This window comes from Sapajus apella, unplaced genomic scaffold (genome assembly GCF_009761245.1).
Source record: "Sapajus apella isolate SASKATOON/1434 unplaced genomic scaffold, GSC_monkey_1.0 scaffold19, whole genome shotgun sequence".
NCBI classification, from domain to species: Eukaryota; Metazoa; Chordata; class Mammalia; order Primates; family Cebidae; genus Sapajus; species Sapajus apella.
In genome coordinates this window covers 16611684-16629723 of record NW_022436959.1, presented here as the reverse complement: position 1 = coordinate 16629723, position 18040 = coordinate 16611684, and the positions used below count along the sequence as shown (strand labels likewise).

Below are 18040 nucleotides of genomic sequence, written 5' to 3'. Positions count from 1 at the left end.
CAGAATAGAATGGTAATTCCTCAGAGGATATGAGACATATAATAGGAACTCTAGATTTCAATACCTTAAAAAAGGTTTTGGGGTACAAAGGGATAAGAAAACAGTTATGGACATTTGGACAAGATTGAACCCCAGAGACTATCATTTGGATTGATAAGGAATCTGGGCTCTTTCCTTAGTATACAAAGCAGCTCTTTCAAAAATTTTTGCCATATGAAGTGAGTGCTTGTATCGTATTTTAATTTTAAAAGTGAAATAATACTCAAAGTAATAATTTTAAAGCATTTTAAGAAGAAAAACACTCAGAGCTATATTGCTAAAAATATAACCTTTAAGATATCACAGAAACCAGGATACCACAACATTATTAAAGCCCCAACAATCTGACTTGAAAATATTTTACCATTGGTAATCACAAAGCAGTTTGGATTCTGAAGCTTTCAAGTGCAAAAAAAAAGTGTTTTTCAAATTGCAAATTAGTATAAACAAATAAAAAGAATGACCAAGGATGACTACACATGCCTAAGTGTGAATTCACTATAATTAAGAAAACTCAAAGCATGTAAAGAATTCTACTTTTTGAAGCATCAATTATACTGTAAACTGAAATAGAGAGTATTTGCCATTGAAGAAGTTATTTCAGTCCTCTGAGTCTCAATTTTCCCTTTTGTTTAATGCTGATTACTAATCCCCACTTTGCCTAGCATAATTCATAGGAGCTCATGGCACAATGGTTCTTCTTTCTGACCAACAGTCTAATGCAGACTTTTTCCTCTAATTTTTGAAAAGTCTTGCAAAGGCACACAAATAAAATATATTTATCAAAGCGTGTAAGGAATTATCTTTATGAATAAGCATAACATTATATAAAGTAGATCCTCAGAAAAACCAGGAGAGTTAATTACAGTTACTCTAGTCTGTAAAGTCAAAAAATTGATCCATAACTGACTGAAACTGTTTGATATCATTAGGTGCAAGACCTTAAATTAAATGCAGGCTTTTCTATTGGGCAAAGTCAAGATTTTTGAGTACTCAAAAGGTTATAACATGTGTAAGGTCTTCCACTTACTTATTCCTTATAATCATAATTGTATGAGTGTGCAGGAATTTGATTAGCACGTTCATGTAATTGATTTCTAACTAGAAGAAAAAACTAGAAATAAAACCTCTATCTTCCCCCAAGCACATAATTGAAGAGGCAGCTTCCAACGGCTGCTGTTTTCAGTCCTGACAGGAAGGAAACGCTGAGGGAATCCATTTCCTGTAGCTTCTATGGGCAGTCTCCACAGCCATTATGGAAGTTTCTACCCCTCTTGCTATTAGATGTTTTAAAATGTCATAGATACGCTTTCTTATTATTTTAAAAGACAAAAATAAAAGACATGGATTAGAGGAAAACGAGCATGTCTCTCAGGTGGCTGGAGAAACACGCTTGTTTTTAAGTCTTAATTCAAAGGCACAATTCATTTTTTTATTCTGAAATAATTTCAAAGCTAGAGAAATGTAAGAATTATACAAAATACTTTTGTACCTTTCACCCAGATTCACTAATTGTTAACATTGCCATGTGTGTTTCATCTCTCTATATATATTTATATGGACATATATGTACATATAAAAAAATTCTGAACCATTTGAGGATAAGTTTTAGACATTGCATCTCTTTACTCCTTTAATATGCCAGTGTGTGCCTCTTCAGAAAAGAATATTTTCTTACGTGGCTCCAGTATAATGAACAATTTTAGAAAATTTGACCTTGTTGTTATTACCTAATCCACAATTCACATTCAAATTTCACCAATTATTCAGCCACATCGGCTTTTAATCAGCAGTCAACAAATCACCTGGACATTCCATTTTCTTTAAGAAACAGTGGACAATTGGAAGTTGCAAATATCCATTTTATTTTCCAGAATCCACTAGGTACCAACATAGAGATGTTACTAATTTATTGAGCAAACATGATAGAATATCCTTTGTTGTCCACATAGAAAAAAAAATTCTGAACTAAGGTAAATAGCTACCTACTAGAAATGGGTTAACTAGGAAAATATATAAATAAAAGGCAGAACTAATATTTAATTAATTCTTTTACTATATGATAATCATAGAAAAGTGGAAAGGCCCTTTTTCTCTTGAAGACTCTTTGAATAAATTCAAATACATTTAGACTCTGTAGAATTCTAATTCAGGAACTCATAAATTTAACTAATCTAATGTGATATTTCAAAGTTTAACAGTCTGAAGATCTGCCAGTAGCACAACAAAGGCCAAAGAACCACAAGCAAAGAGCACATTGGTTTGGTTTGATTTGGATTTTTCTTAAAATTTCAGTAAAATACTTGGGGAAAAGACTTCCTTCTCCTGAAGCTTTCTTAGGACTTAACCTGAAAGCTAGCCTTCATGCCATGGCAATTCATAATGAGATCACCAACAAGGGAGGAGTGGGATTAACAATTCAGTCAATAAGGATGCTGCTACGAGCAATCTATTTGAAAACCCACAATATTCTTTATACGGCAGTACAGATTGTTCAGACTTCTTGGTCAAAGGTCTAATGTTAAGGCTTATCCCAGACAACTGTACAAAATGCAGACATCATGGCCACTTCCTTGAACAGGAGACTTGTGGAACAGGACATTCTACCAACTTTCAGGAGAAAAATGGACAATATTTGACTTTGTAAATGCATAAATGCGATGTTTAATTAATTCTCTTAAGTTAGAACATTCTAGTCAAACCAATATAATTCTAAATTGTAACCTAATTACAATGGTGCTGGGATGAAAATAGCTCTTTAAGTGCCAAATATTTAAAATCTCAGTTTCTTATTTATTTGCTTGGATAAAATGTTTTATTTCTATTTAAACTTTCAGACTTTCAGTCACTAAAATATCAAGCTTATTCATATGTACAATGAAATCTCTTCTGTTAATAAAAAAGTATATCTACTGATTATATCACAACTATATTATGCAATATGTAAGTTACAAAACTTTATAAAGCATATATGCCCAGTAATTATTCATATCTAAGAAATTTACCATTGCAATTACTATTGCACTTAAAACTGCAAATATATTTAAAAGCTTTTTTTCCTACCAATTCAAAATTTAAAAAGTAATTTTTAAAGATAGATATCTAGGCCCTCTCCTTAAAAAAATTTTTGTGTGTAATTTAGGCAGTTTTTAAAAATTTAATAAGAAATTTTTTCTTATATATTTCTAACTTAATTTAAATAATTAGATTTTTTTCTTTAATTTAAAGATCACCTAAAAAAACTAATAGTTGGGAATTATGCAAACAATATTTATAATCTTTAACTACACCTGTGTGGCCATATAAAGTTTTCTATTAATTTTGGACTATTACATTATGTATATCTTTATTAAAATCATTTTGTTTTTAAGAAAAGTACATTTAGCTAAGTTACAGATAAAGATAACAATTTAAATGGGCTTGGCAAAATGCAATATAATGTTCATTCTGTAGATAAGAAATTTTAAATAAAGCAAAATAACAAAATGTCAAAACCAAACCAAATGGTGATGCATCATTTGTGCATCACATTCCCCTAAATAATGTGGGAAAGAGAAGAAATGTAATACAGTGCATAAATCTTAATGCATGGCTCATTCTTAGCTTTAATCTTTTAGCATAATTAGGCCAAGTTTTAATTTTTTTAAAAAAAATCTATCTTGAAATGTATTACCCGCTGATGCTGTTACCAGCAATTCTCTTTAGTGTCTAAAATATACTGTACTGGAAACAGCATCTCCCAACAGCCCAATCTATGCCCTTCCTGACCAACTCATTCAACCACTCATACCTTTGTGATATTTGATCCCCAAGTCAAAGTTACAAAAATAATGGTCAACTAGAAAAAAATCTAAAACTCTTTAGGATAGTTTTTGAAAACATGCCAAGAGCTACTGAACACAAACGAAGTTTTTTAGTTTTTATACACAATAGAAAACCATTACAGATCCAATAAGAGTCAGAGACATCCTTTATTTTCTGTTGTTTAAAAGCTTTACTGCATCTCTAATGAAGGGAACGGCTACTTTAACACTAATTTGATGTCTATTTGCATGGAGCAGGATTGAGGGCACTCACTAAGAAGAATGAAACGTAAGTGCTACATTCTCCGGTTTTACTTCCACAGATTTTAAATTCCCATGTTTTCCTTCTGCTATTCAAATCTGTATCACTTTAAAGCATCGGGGTAGGGGCTGACTCTACTACAAGCTAGAGTAGTTTACAAGTAAACATTATAAATAAAACAAGGTGAGTTCTCTGCTTTCTAAACTACTTAAGCTGCCCTGACCCGTTCTTTTCCCCAAAAGTACCTGCTATTTTGAGCAAACTGATGTCAACTATTTGTTTGTTTTCTGACTCATAAAATAAATAATTTCTAATCTAGATGATCATGACTCTGCTGTGCATTTTTCTGCAGACTGAAGATCTTTATATTTTGTTTTTGTTTTCAAAAGTATAAAAATCATAAATGTGGACAACTTTGCCAGGTCACCATTTAAGGAGGGAAAAAATAATGAGACTGTTCTACTCCTCTTGGACTCCAAAACAGGTTTAAGTTTGTATTAATTCCATCAAAGTGTTCATCAACATTACATACCAGAATCTGACAACTTGCTTTAGAATTCCAACTCTAATATGGAAAAGATCTCAAAAGAGAGATCTTAATCTTTTCCAGTCTCTTTTACCTCATTCATACATAATACTTGGCTCACACTGTTATGAAAATGAAATTTAAGATAATGTATTACTTTTGCTGTACGTAAGAGTACTTGACCACGCTTTTGGCCACAGGTACCAAATTCCTAACTCACAACATCTTGAACTTACATAACAAGGAGCCTGAAGGTAGGTGGTGACACACATAAGCTCAGTGACTCAGCACTATCAAGGCCACATCTCTGTTAGTTTCTTGGCCTTTTTCTCATGTCTCTAAACTTGTGGTCACAAGATGGCTGCCTTATTTTCAATCATCCCATCAGTGTTCTCTAGCTAGTCTCCTCCTAGATCTCATTAGCTGGAACTGCATCACGTACTTAGCTTTAAGAGAAACTAGAAAAATTCGTATTTATTGCACTTTTGTAGCTTCTATAGTGAATGTGCCTAAGGGAGGGGACGGTGGGAATGGGTGTTGGAAAAAAATAACCAACAACATCTGCCATATTTCCTTTGAAAAGCTTTGAACAGTGTGTTCAATAATGTTATTAAATTCTCTTGTAACAAAATATTTTTTTTTTTTACTCTACATCGTGCACATTTATGCCTCTCCTGAGGCTGCTGACTTTATCAACTTCCATAAGTGTCTCTAACCCCGGTCTCAGCAGCAAGAGATAGCATGTGGTTTTGTTTTCTCACAAAAGCTGATTAGTCTGCCTTCTGTGAAACCTGGCACAGGCATCAAAAATATAGAGGAAGCACATCCCACAATTACCCTATGAAAGGTAAAAACAAACATACACAATTATTGTATTAAAAGCAATTTAACATTTTAATTTGATAATTTTGTTAATAAATAATGTACATACGGCATTTCCTTTAAATAACTATTCTATAATTAGTTGAATGTGGCAAGATGTCCTGCCTGAGTCTGCAAAACCTGATTCCCTGCCTCACACGTTGCTTCGGCTAGGTCATGCATGCTTACTTAATCTTTATTGCCATCTTCTGGAGGATTTATTTTTATATGCAAATTGGTAATACCAGACCAATAAAAGGGATCTGGAGTCACAGGCCCTTTCAGTGTTTCTCAGCACTGAAGACAATAGATCAAATGTCATAACCACACAGCACCTTAACCTGGGCTATGGAGGCAGTGCACCTCAGAGAGCATCTCAGGAGTAACAGGAAAGCCAAATGTCCAGAAAAACAGCTCCCTATTCACAAGCAGAGGCTTGTATTTTCGCTATTAAAGTTCCACATTATGGAAGACTTTATGATATAAGGCTTTGACCCATGACAAAATGCAGGTACCACTGGAAATAGTAATATTTGAAACTAATTCAGTCAATGCTAGTTTAGCATAAATGAGTTTGGAACACTTTCCTATTACGATGAATGGGGTGCAGAGGTGAAGAACGCAATACGTGAGTGACATGAATGTCACATCTCTGACCATCACCCATTACAGCCCTGCTGCCCAAAAGGTATATATAAAAGGACCACAATTTGGGGCTGGAACTACCTAGGGAAGGTGAGACCAAGCTGTGAATTCAGGGAATTCACTAAGGGAATGACTAATATGGCAGCCAAGGAAGTATGGCAACCGTGCTTTGTAAGCAGCTCACATGTAGGAATCTGATCGCAATCCATACAACAAGTTGAACCCCATACAACAAGTTGAACATTGCTAGAAAACCGTCAATGGCAATGATCAACTTTTAGGTGGAAAGTCTAACAGCTAACACCAGAGAGGACTGTCTGCAGAGAGTAGCACCCCAGCCACCTAGCTGCAGCCTTTGAGTCCCAGGCTGTGAAAAATAGCACAAATATTTATTCTTAGAGAGTTCTGCAAGTTTATTCTGATGAGAGAACAGACTTATAACAGTGCATCTCAACTTCCTTACATCTTGCTATAAAAAGAAAATCATGGTATTTTTATCCTGAGAAGAAATGGATGAAGCTACTCATAGCAAAGGCTCTGACCACTCAGCACATCTGCAACCCTCCACCTCCACGTGACAGATAGGAAGCTCCAGCCTGCAGAAGAGGCTGAAGCTTGGTTCTCTAAATGTGGCCTAAAGACAGAGCCAGAGGGAAGGAAGTAAGAGGATTCTAAAACTCAGACTCAGAGTCAGTGATGGATCTAGTGTAACTGAGCTCTACTTAGAAGGCAGATGGCTTTGATTATGCAAAGAAAAGACTTGAAGAAGACACTGAAATGAGCTGAGCAGGGGGAAACGAGACGGAGCAAACAAGCTTGGGAAGTCAGAAAATTGAGACTGCATAATTTTACCTTGGCTCAACAGTTGGAGTGTTCCCTTTAAAAATAAAACATAATCATATTGTTCAAGCACTCATTCATGCAACAAATATCATTGAATCTATACCACATGATTAATATAGTTTCAGCACTACAGACATACCCATGTGCAAAACAAACACTGTCTGGTCTCTAACCTATGAGCTTGAGTCTACTGAGGAAGCTTGACATTAAGTAATAAATTGAAATCTTTTCTCACACATTATAGTAAGTACTATATGGGAAAAGGACTGGATACTTGCTCCGAAAGAGAACAATAAAATCAAGAAACTAAGTAGTCTAGATTAAGAAATTTAAAAATGACCTTTTTGAGAAAGTTATATTAAGGTATTCTAAGAAGACACAGTAAGAAAACATTAGTAATTTTTTAAAAGTATTTTAAACATAAACAAAGTTTATTATTACATATTACATATACATACAATATTGTATATTTTTTATTTTGTGTGTAGTAATACATAGTAATATATACAGATGCAGGATTACTGTACAATGGCTAATGGCAGACAACCAAAGCCTACTTTAAAAAACTGCTTATACTATGAAATGTGACCCACCATTACCGGACTCTTAATGACTTTTCTTCTCATATAGAAAAGCAGTTAATATTTCATAAAAATATTAAAGACTCAGAGAAAAAGAGGGAAAAGAAGTTGCCAGATTGAACTTCTAAATGTATATACTTTTATACATATGTGTTTCTACAAAAGAAATATATAATCTTGGTTAATCTTTATGCAATCTTAATCTATAACAGCTGAAATTTGGGCAAATAAATAGTCTTCATGTTCAAGGGCAGAGTTTTTAAGCTTATAAAAACATTCTGAGCATTATTGGATGTACCTAGACCTGAGAAGATACAAATGTAATTGCAAATATTTACAGAATAAGCAGAGAAATTCATTCTGGTATAATATACAGTCCAATTTAAAATGTAGTCAATTCCTAAAAGAGGGTAAAAATTCTAAACTTTGAAATGATGCAACAGGTTAGTGGGCTAATTTTGTTTTTTTATACAACAGTTTGTGAGCATCAAGAAGGAAATATAAAGTGAGACTCTAAGCTGCCAGTTACATATTGTGTACAATTTGTGAAAATTCACTCAGTGTACACAAATGATTTGCACAAACTTTTCTGTTTGTATATTATATGTCAATTAAAACTGGCTCATTTGTTGTTTTTGTTTTTAGTTTGGGGGGGAAAATCAAATTCAGGGAAACTTTATGAGGGACACCAGAAAAAAATCCTAAAAGGAAAGCTTAGAGTAACTTTTACAAAATTAGAAACTAGTTGGTAAGACAGTTCCAAACATATTACTTATTTTAAATAAATATACAAGGGGGGATGTACAAGAGGTGCACAAAAGCAAATAAAATCAGAAAACATTGTATTTGCCTAAAAGAAAATTTCACTGTAACTGTAGCCTTTAAAAATCAGTATCATCCTTTAATCTGTATTCTAATCATATTATAGAATGCTAATATATTAGCATATTCTAACCATATTATAGAATGAAGACCATATGTGAGACCATATGTAACTTCCCAGGTGTTACAAATGAAGACCACATGTGGGATATGGTCTTCATTTGTAACATCTGGAAAGTTTTATATATGTGCTTATGCAATTTCAATCACTGATGCCGAAGGCAACTACTCATAAAACTGTAGACAGTGCACTTGCCTCTTTCAGCTATAAATAAAGAATAAAAGCAATTAGATGCTTATGTCACAGGATCCTTGGGATTTTGCTTTTCTAGCTGAAAAAGCTCTGTGACTAGTGATGCCTTTGCCTGAGTTTTGCTTGGGCCTGCTGGGCTCATTCTGCCCACTCTGTCCAGCAGGCTATGCTCAGCACACACTACCAGCCAGGATCCCGTGCCTGCCAAGGGCAAGCCACATGCAGAGTGGCAAGGGGTGTGTGGAGGTGAGGTGAGGCTGGCCACTGTGCACAGCTAGGTACAAGCAAACTGCAAGCTGCTGGCACTGGGGAACATGGTGGCACTTGGAAACCTAGAGATGCCAGGAACCACAGAGCCCCAAAGAGTATGTCATAGCCCTGGCTCAGGGAGCTCCTAGGTCTGGGCTCCCCGAAGGGCCACAGCTCCTCTCCTTCTCTCTTCTCTCCTTCTTGTCACCTGTAAGGTAGTGAGCAAGGGGAGCGTTTCAGCCCTGTCTGTGTTACCGATCTTTTAGTCCCACCATCCCGTGGGTCCTAAGTTCTTGTTCCGTGTCCAGGAAGAATGAGGTGTGCAGACAATTGGAGGTTGAATAAGGTGAAGAGGTAGTTTACTGAGCAACAGGACAGCTCTCAGGAGACCTGAAGTGGGTAGCTCTTATCCGCAGGCAGGCAGTCCCAACATCTGCTCAACCCTCAGCTGAAAGGAGACCCGCAGTTGGTAGCTTCTCTCTGCAGGCAGATTGTCCTTATATCTGCTCAGCCCTCAGGTGAGAGGAAACCCACAATGGGTAGCTCTTCTCTACATGCAGGTCATCCTGAACATCTGCTCTGCTCAAGCCTGGCTGAGTCTGGGAGATTCTATGGGCTTCAGGTGGGAGGAAATGTGTGCTGATTGGTCTATGGCTGGTTATAAGAAGACCCAGAAAAAGCACCATAAGTTCCCACCTTGGTGATCAGAACTGGCAGCCCAGCTGTCAGGCCTCAGGCCATCCCAGGCCCAAAGGTGGGGCTTCACCAGGAACCTGTCCCTTTCTGCACAGGAACCTGTCTACCTCCCACCCTCAATCTGTGGCCTCCAGCACCCAGGATGCTTGTGATGACGTGTCTGCAGGCCCACTCTGAGCCACCCTCAGTCCCCCCTTGGCCTCCCTCTTGTGCTCATTTGTGCTCAAAGTCCAGACGGGGCCGAGGGAGCATGGGGCTGGCATGTCAGTGCTGCCCCCAGCGTGCACACACCTGGCCAAGTCATGACAACACCAAGTCTCAGCCTCAACTTTGCTCTGAAATTGGAGAGGGTGCTAGGAGTGGGTAAAAGCCAGGCAGTGGGAGTAGGTATTTCCAAGCTTGCAGGGGCAGGGGAACATTCCCAGGCCCCCAAGAGCACAGGAATGCCGGGTTCGCAGCCACAGGTGGGTGGCTGCAGCTTCACCCAGGAGGGAGGGGCGGGGCTTCTGCCTGTTCCTGGCTCCTGCTGGCCCATGGAGGGTGTAGCCCTGGCCCCACCTCCCCAACTGCAGGCAGCATCTTTGCAGTGGCCATTTCAGATGGGCCGCAGCTGCCATCACTTACTCCTCAAAAACAATGGAGAAAAATCTGAAGTTGCACTTACTCAATATTTATGAAACAAACTAAATTAAATTTTAAAGTATTTATCTTTCTTGTAACCCATTTTGTTGTTCTTTTCTCTACTTTTATTTCACAGATATTTTGAGACATGAACCAACTTCTTTCAAATGATTTCAACATCTTCTATTCTTATGCTTTTGAATATTTTCCATTTACTAATACATTTTAAAGATCTTAATCCACTTAAAAGGATTTTCATGTCACAGATAATTATTTAAGAGCAAGACTCTTCTCCATTTTATCCCCACTACCAACTGATGTCATGGATTTTCCTTAGATACATAAAATTGATTATGAATATTTTAATTAGTAGTTACTTCCCCTCTGAACGTGTAGCAGCTATGAAGTTCTAGGCAAGAATTGGGTCCAAATTTCCTCCTAAGAGGTATATCACCAAGCTTAGAAAATTTTTAAAGTAGTAACCTAGGACATAAATTAAACAAATTTACAGTAATCATTTACTTGTGAATAGAAAGGAAAGGGAAAGTAAAAGGCAGAGTTTGTGTACTGTGGAAAATTACAGATTTCACCATCTGTTATCTTTTTCATGAATGGAGCCTTAAAGTCATTGGAAAGAAAAAAAATCCCTGAGAATTTTCTAATGTTGCTGTTTGTTCCAATAGTTGCTTCAGATCAGATCATACAATCACTCCTTCATTCACTTTGTGAAACTAATTACTCATGGTCACTCAATTTCTTTCATATTGAATCCTAACAGAGGCATTGACCAGGACTATTGTTCTCAAAGGTTAAAATGCCCCATGAATGACTACATAATTGCTAAAGTATGTCCAGGTCATAGAAACAAACTCAACATCATGGCCCAAGACTCCTGGAGGAGGTACAGAAGACCTGAATTTTGATCTGGTCTTTGCAACTAACTAAATGAGAAAAACTCAGCCAACTGTCCTATCTTGAGCCTCTGCCCTAGATATAATTTTATAAATAAAGACACATTGTCTAATGCAGATTTTTCTTAGATGTATTCCAAAGCACTAAATTGTTTTATTAAAAGTTTGAGCAATCTGAGATCTATATCCCCTTATTGGAGGTTCACAAGGAACATTATTAAAACAGTAAAGTTTCTGAGAATTCGTGCAGTTCTGCTTAACTTTGTTCAATTCACACAAAATGTTTTACATGTTTTTGTAACCTAACACCCCTTACCTTCACTGGAACCTGCACAGAGTGCTATACTGGTGATTTTCAAACTATGCTCTGTGGAATCCTCTTAGGGATTACCAGAAAATGTAGTAAGAAGTGGAGAGCAGGAAGGTAGAGAGGAAGCAGTCAACAGGCAGGACCTTGGGACCCCAAACCCCAATTCAATCTTTTTACTTTGGGGCCTCAAAATATAAAATTCTTTAAATATAATAGATCCTTTGATCTTTAAGAGATTTTTAATAACTTTAGTAAAATCTTTAATCTATTGACTTTGAGTCCTCAAAATACTCTAAAATTCTCTGACTTAGAAATGATTTATTTCTAGTATGACTTGTCATGTTGAGATTTTTATGACACTTCACAGAAAAGGTTCACAGTGTTTCCAAGGTAGGGTGTATTAGTCAGAGTTCTCTGGAGGGACAGAACTAATAAGATATTATATAAATGAAAAGGCACATTAGGCTATTGTAGTAGGTTGAATTATTGTTCATGATTTATTCATTCCTGCCCAAAACTTGGGGTGCTTTCCTGGAGACAGAATTTACTTCCTTGCCCCATTGATTGGGGCTTGGCCTTGTAGCCCATTTTGGACAGTGGAATGTCAGTGTCTTATGTGCTTTTGTTGTTGACTCATGTCCCCATTGACCTCTCTTCACAACGAGACAAGCATGCCCCAGCTAGCGGTTACTCATCAGCCAAGGCTCAGGAATTGGAAGACATGTGAAGCCCAGTGAGACCAACAAAACCACAGTCAAACCACAGCCTTCTGGTAACATGAGAAAGAAATTAATGCTTATTGTTTATTGTAATAAACATTGAAAAGTAATAAAAATGTAATATTTATTGTAAGCCTCTGAAATTTAGTTGTTTGTTGACAGCAGAAGCTGATGGCTACAATTCTAAATCAAGTTTGTGCAATATTATCCTTGAATAACTTTAAACTAGAAAATAAGACCAAGAAAGAAGATGCTGTATTTATTAAGAGTTTTGTGATTAACTTATATATAACCTTTTTTAACACGCAACAATACTATTTTTTCTCTATGTCCAGATACCATTTTTCTCCCTTCAAGGATGTTTTACTCTTACTTGATTTACAAAACAATTAGAGGTTAACAACAATACCAATAAAACTCATTATACATAGTTTTCCACCAAGAAAATCAAAGGATTTTCCCTTTGTTCATAAAACCAACACTACGTTGGGGTTGAGATTGAATGAGAAAAATTTAAAGTGTATTATCTATGCCTATGATTGTTTTCAGACCACTTAATCAGGTCAAAATTGAAAGTCAGCTATGGTTAATCAAGTTGTAAATCAAACAAGAACTTTTTCTACCAATATACATAAAAAGAAGTCCAGTAAAAATAGCTATATTTCTTTCATCCTAAAAATTAAATTCAAACCACATCTGCTAAAAGCAGGTACACAAGAAATAAGTAAACTTTTACTTTACTCAAGTTCTTTAGATTTACAGGACAGTTATACAAAAACAGTGTCCCATAATGTATGGAATGACCATGGAATTATTCCACTTATTAGAAACTACAGTCAGAAAAACACTTAAGAGAAAAGTCTACTAGTAAGGTACCAACCTATTAGGAAATCAATAACAAAAGGCCTATGAAATTAATCTATTCTTACTGAGTTAATCATGTGCACAGAAGAGCCATTAAACCAGGGGCAAAATTATATAAAAACAGTAAGAGACAAAATAGCAAAAGATTAAAATTTTCTAAGATCTAAATACTAATAACAAGTGTTAGGCTTAGAGTTTGTGACTCCTTTGAAAAATGATGAAAAACAAATTTGTGATCTACATGGGAGAACTCTTTCTTACTTACATAATTAAAAATAGCACTAACTGCTATTTATTAAACACAGCAAATGGTTGAATGTAATAATGCAAGTAGGGCACAGCTACCTGGCACAGTACATGGCATGCCCATTGTATAGATGAAGAGAAGAAAACTCTAAGAGTTTAAGTCGCATGTTCTCACAACTATTAAAAAGTGGATTTTTAAAAATCAACAAAATTGACAAGTCCTTAGCCAAATTAAGAGAGAGAGAGAGAGAGAGAGAGAAGGCTCTACTAAAATCAGAAATGAAAGAAGGGATAGTATAAGCAATGCCACAGAAATAGGATTATAAGAGAATCATATAAACAAATTAATACCAACAAATTGGATAACTTAGAAGACATGGATAAATTCCTAGAAATACACACCCTATCATGACTGAAGCATGAAGAAACAGAAAACCTGAACAGACATATAAGTAGTAAGGAGACTGGATAAATAATCAAAAACTTCCCAATAAAGAAAAGCTCAAGACTCCATGGCTTCACTGGAGACTTCTAGCAAACATATAAAGAATAATTAATAATAATCCATTTCAAACTCTTCCAAAAAACAAAAAAGTAAAGAGAGAATATGCCCAAACTCATTCTATAAGGCTACTATTACACTGATACAAAAGCCAGAGAAACACACTACAAGAACAGAAAACCATAAACAAATAATTCTGTTGCACATTAATGCAAAAATACTCAACAAAATACAGTCAGCCCTCCTTATCCACGGACTGCACACCTATGGATTCAACAAGCCATAGATTGAAAATATTCAGAAAAGAAAAAATTCCACAAATTTTCAAAAGAACTAAACTTGTATTTGCTACATGCTGGGTACTACATTTGAATCCACATAACTGAAATAATGTTTGGGCATTTTGCTAGGTATTATAAATAATATAGAGATGATTTAAAGTATATGGGAGGATATGCCTACATCATATGCAAACACTATATAGCATTTTATTTAAGGCATTTGAGTATCTGCAAATTTTTGGTGTCTGCAGAATTCCTGGAGCCAGTCTCTCATGTATACCAAGGGACTACGATGCTAGCAAATTAAATTTAACAGAACATTAAAAGGATTATATGCGGCCCATGGACGCCGCTGAAGAAGCATCGTTAAAGTCTCTCTTCTCCCTGCGATCATGTCTAAGTCAGAGTCTCCTAAAGAGCCGGAACAGCTGAGGAAGCTCTTCATTGGAGGGTTGAGCTTTGAAACAACCGATGAGAGCCTGAGGAGCCATTTTGAGCAATGGGGAACGCTCACAGACTGTGTGGTAATGAGAGATCCAAACACCAAGCCCTCCAGGGGCTTTGGGTTTGTCACGTATGCAACTGTGGAGGAAGTGGATGCAGCCATGAACGTAAGGCCACACAAAGTGGATGGAAGAGTTGTGGAACCAAAGAGAGCTGTCTCAAGAGAAGATTCTCAAAGACCAGGTGCCCACTTAACTGTGAAAAAAATATTCGTTGGTGGCATTAAAGAAGACACTGAAGAACATCACCTAAGAGATTATTTTGAACAGTATGGAAAAATTGAAGTGATTGAAATCATGACTGACAGAGGCAGTGGCAAGAAAAGGGGCTTTGCTTTTGTAACCTTTGATGACCATGACTCCGTGGATAAGATTGTCATTCAGAAATACCATACTGTGAATGGCCACAACTGTGAAGTTAGGAAAGCCCTGTCAAAGCAAGAGATGGCTAGTGCTTCATCCAGCCAAAGAGGTCGAAGTGGTTCTGGAAACTTTGGTGGTGGTCGTGGAGGTGGTTTCGGTGGGAATGACAACTTTGGTCGCGGAGGAAACTTCAGTGGTCGTGGTGGTTTTGGTGGCAGCCGTGGTGGTGGTGGATATGGTGGCAGTGGGGATGGCTATAATGGATTTGGTAATGATGGAGGCAATTTTGGAGGTGGTGGAAGCTACAAGGATTTTGGCAGTTACAACAATCAGTCTTCAAATTTTGGACTCATGAAGGGAGGAAACTTTGGAGGCAGAAGCTCTGGCCCCTATGGTGGTGGCAGCCAATACTTTGCCAAACCACGAAACCAAGGTGGCTATGGTGGTTCCATAGCAGTAGCTATGGCAGTGGCAGAAGATTTTAATTAGGAAACAAAGCTTAGCAGGAGAGGAGAGCCAGAGAAGTGACAGGGAAGCTACAGGTTACAACAGATTTGTGAACTCAGCCAAGCACAGTGGTGGCAGGGCCTAGCTGCTACAAAGAAGACATGATTTAGACAAATACTCATGTGTATGGTCAAAAAACTCAAGGACTGTATTTGTGACTAATTGTATAACAGGTTATTTTAGCTTCTGTTCTGTGGAAAGTGTAAAGCATTCCAACAAGGGGTTTTAATGTAGATTTTTTTTCTTTTTCTTTTTCTTTTTTTTTTTTGCACCCATGCTGTTGATTGCTAAATGTAATAGTCTGATCGTGACGCTGAATAAATGTCTTTTTTTTTAATGTGCTGTGTAAAGTTAGTCTACTCTGAAGCCATCTTGGTAAATTTCCCCAACAGTGTGAAGTTAGAATTCCTTCAGGGTGATGCCAGCTTCTATTTGGAATTTATATACAACCTGCTTGGGTGGAGAAGCCATTGTCTTCAGAAACCTTGGTGTAGTTGAACTAATAGTTACTGTTGTGACCTGAAGTTCACGATTAAAAGGGATTACCCAAGCAAAATCATGGAATTACTGGTTATAAAGACGATTGTTGGCACATCCTATGCAATATATCTAAATTGAGTAATGGTACCAGATAAAATTATAGATGGGAATGAAGCTTGTGTATCATCCATTATCATGTGTAATCAATAAACGATTTAATTCTCTTGAAAAAAAAGAAAAAAAAAAGGATTATATGCTACAACTAAATGGAATGTATTCCCAGATTTCAACATACTAAAATCAATCAATGTAATATACCACATTCATCAACGATACAAAGCACATTATCATCTCAACTGATGCAGAGAAAGCATGTGACAAAATTCAGCACCAATTCATGATTTAAAACAACAAAACTCAATCAACGAAGAACAAAAGGAAACTACCTCAACATAACAAAGAACCTAAATGAAAAGCGCACAGCTAACATACTAATTAGTGAAGAAAAACCCAAATTTTTTCCTCTAAGATCCAGAACAAGACAAGAATGCCCTCTCTCATCACTTCTATGCAACATAGCATTGGAATTCCTATCCAGAGCAATTAGGCAAGAAAATGAAATAAAAGACATCCAAATTAGAAAGGAAGAAGTATCATTATCTCTGTTCTCAGACTTGATGATCTTATATATAGAAAAATCTAAAGATAATATTAATAAAAATTGTTGGAACTAATAAAGGAATTCAGCAAAGTTACAGGATATCAAATCAACAGGTAAACTACATGCTAACAATAAACAATTCAAAAAGGAAACTAAGAAAACAATTCCATTTACAATCATGCCAAAAGAATGAAATAAGAGTAAAACAAAGAGGTAAAAAACTTATACTCTGGAAATTACAAAACATTGATTTAAAAAAATTAAAGAAAATAAATAGAAATGGAAAGACATTTGGAGTGTCTTTGAATGTCTAAATGAATCTTGAGAAAGAACAAAGTTTGAAGTCTCACACTTCTAAATTTCAAGCATATTTAAAAGCTACAGTACACACAAAGTAGTGTGGTACTTACATAAAGACAGAAATATAGAACAATAGAACAGAACGCCCCAAAATGAACCATTGCATGTATCGTCAGATGATTTTTGACAAAAGGTGACAAGACCACTCAATAGGGAAAGAATAATCTATTCAACAAATGGTGATGGGAAAAGTATATATATATATATATATATATATACACACACACACACATATATGCAAAAGAATAAACTTAGACCCTTACATTGTGCCATATACAAAAATTAACTCAAAATGAATTAAAGACCCAAAAGTAAGACCTAAAACTATAGAACTACTAGAAAAGAACACAGGAGAAAACTTCATGAGATTGAATTTGGCAAGGATTTCTTGGATATGATGCCAAAAGCACAGGCAGCAAAAGTAAAAATAGACAAATGGGAGTACAATTTCCGTGCACAAAAGGACACAGTCAACGTAGTGAAAAGGCAACATATGAATGGAAGAAAGTATCTGCAAATCATGTATCCAATAAGGAATATTATTATTCAGAAAGGACAAAGACAACAAAATAACTCAGCAACCACAAAGAAAACAACAAAATAACCTGATTTTAAAACGAACAAAGAACTTGAATATGCATTTCTCCTAAGATGATATACAGATGGGCAACAAGCATATGAAAAGCTGTTTGACATCACTAATCATTAGAGGAATGCACATCACAACCACTATGAGATATTACCTCACACTCATTAGAATGGTTACCACAAAAATATGACAAAATTAAAAGTGTTGGCTAGGATGTAGAGAAATTGGAACCCTTATGTACTGTGTATGGGAATGTAAAATGGTGCAGTCACTATTGAAACCATGGCAGTTCCTTCAAAAATTAAAAATTGAATTACTATGTGACCTAGCAATTCTACTTCTGGTATATATCCAAAAGAATTAAAAGCAGGATTTCATATAAATATTCACATACTGGTGCTCAGAGCAGAATTATTCACAATAGCCAAGAGGTGAAAGCAACTCAAATGTCCATCAATGGGTGAAAGGTCAGATACAGAAAAT

At 36.1% G+C, this 18040-nt stretch overlaps 1 protein-coding gene and 1 long non-coding RNA gene across 2 annotated transcripts; one reads left to right on the top strand and one right to left on the bottom strand.

Moving 5' to 3' along the window:
• Positions 1-1155: 1155 nt before the first annotated feature.
• LOC116557525 lies at positions 1156-17559 on the bottom strand. The gene is made up of 3 exons (XR_004271553.1): positions 17427-17559; positions 3373-3383; positions 1156-1166 (listed from the first exon to the last, which is right to left on the bottom strand). It is a non-coding gene; the product is annotated as an uncharacterized LOC116557525 (long non-coding RNA).
• Positions 14443-16176, top strand: LOC116557524 (heterogeneous nuclear ribonucleoprotein A1-like). The gene has a single exon (XM_032287029.1). It carries the CDS (start codon positions 14487-14489, stop codon positions 15447-15449), a length of 963 nt encoding a protein of 320 aa, XP_032142920.1. The 5' UTR covers positions 14443-14486; the 3' UTR covers positions 15450-16176.
• Positions 17560-18040: the final 481 nt, after the last annotated feature.

What these genes read in the sequence shown, in the direction of transcription:
- LOC116557524 (XM_032287029.1), top strand. Translation starts at nt 14,487, where the DNA reads ATGTCTAAGTCAGAGTCTCCTAAAGAGCCGGAACAGCTGAGGAAGCTC.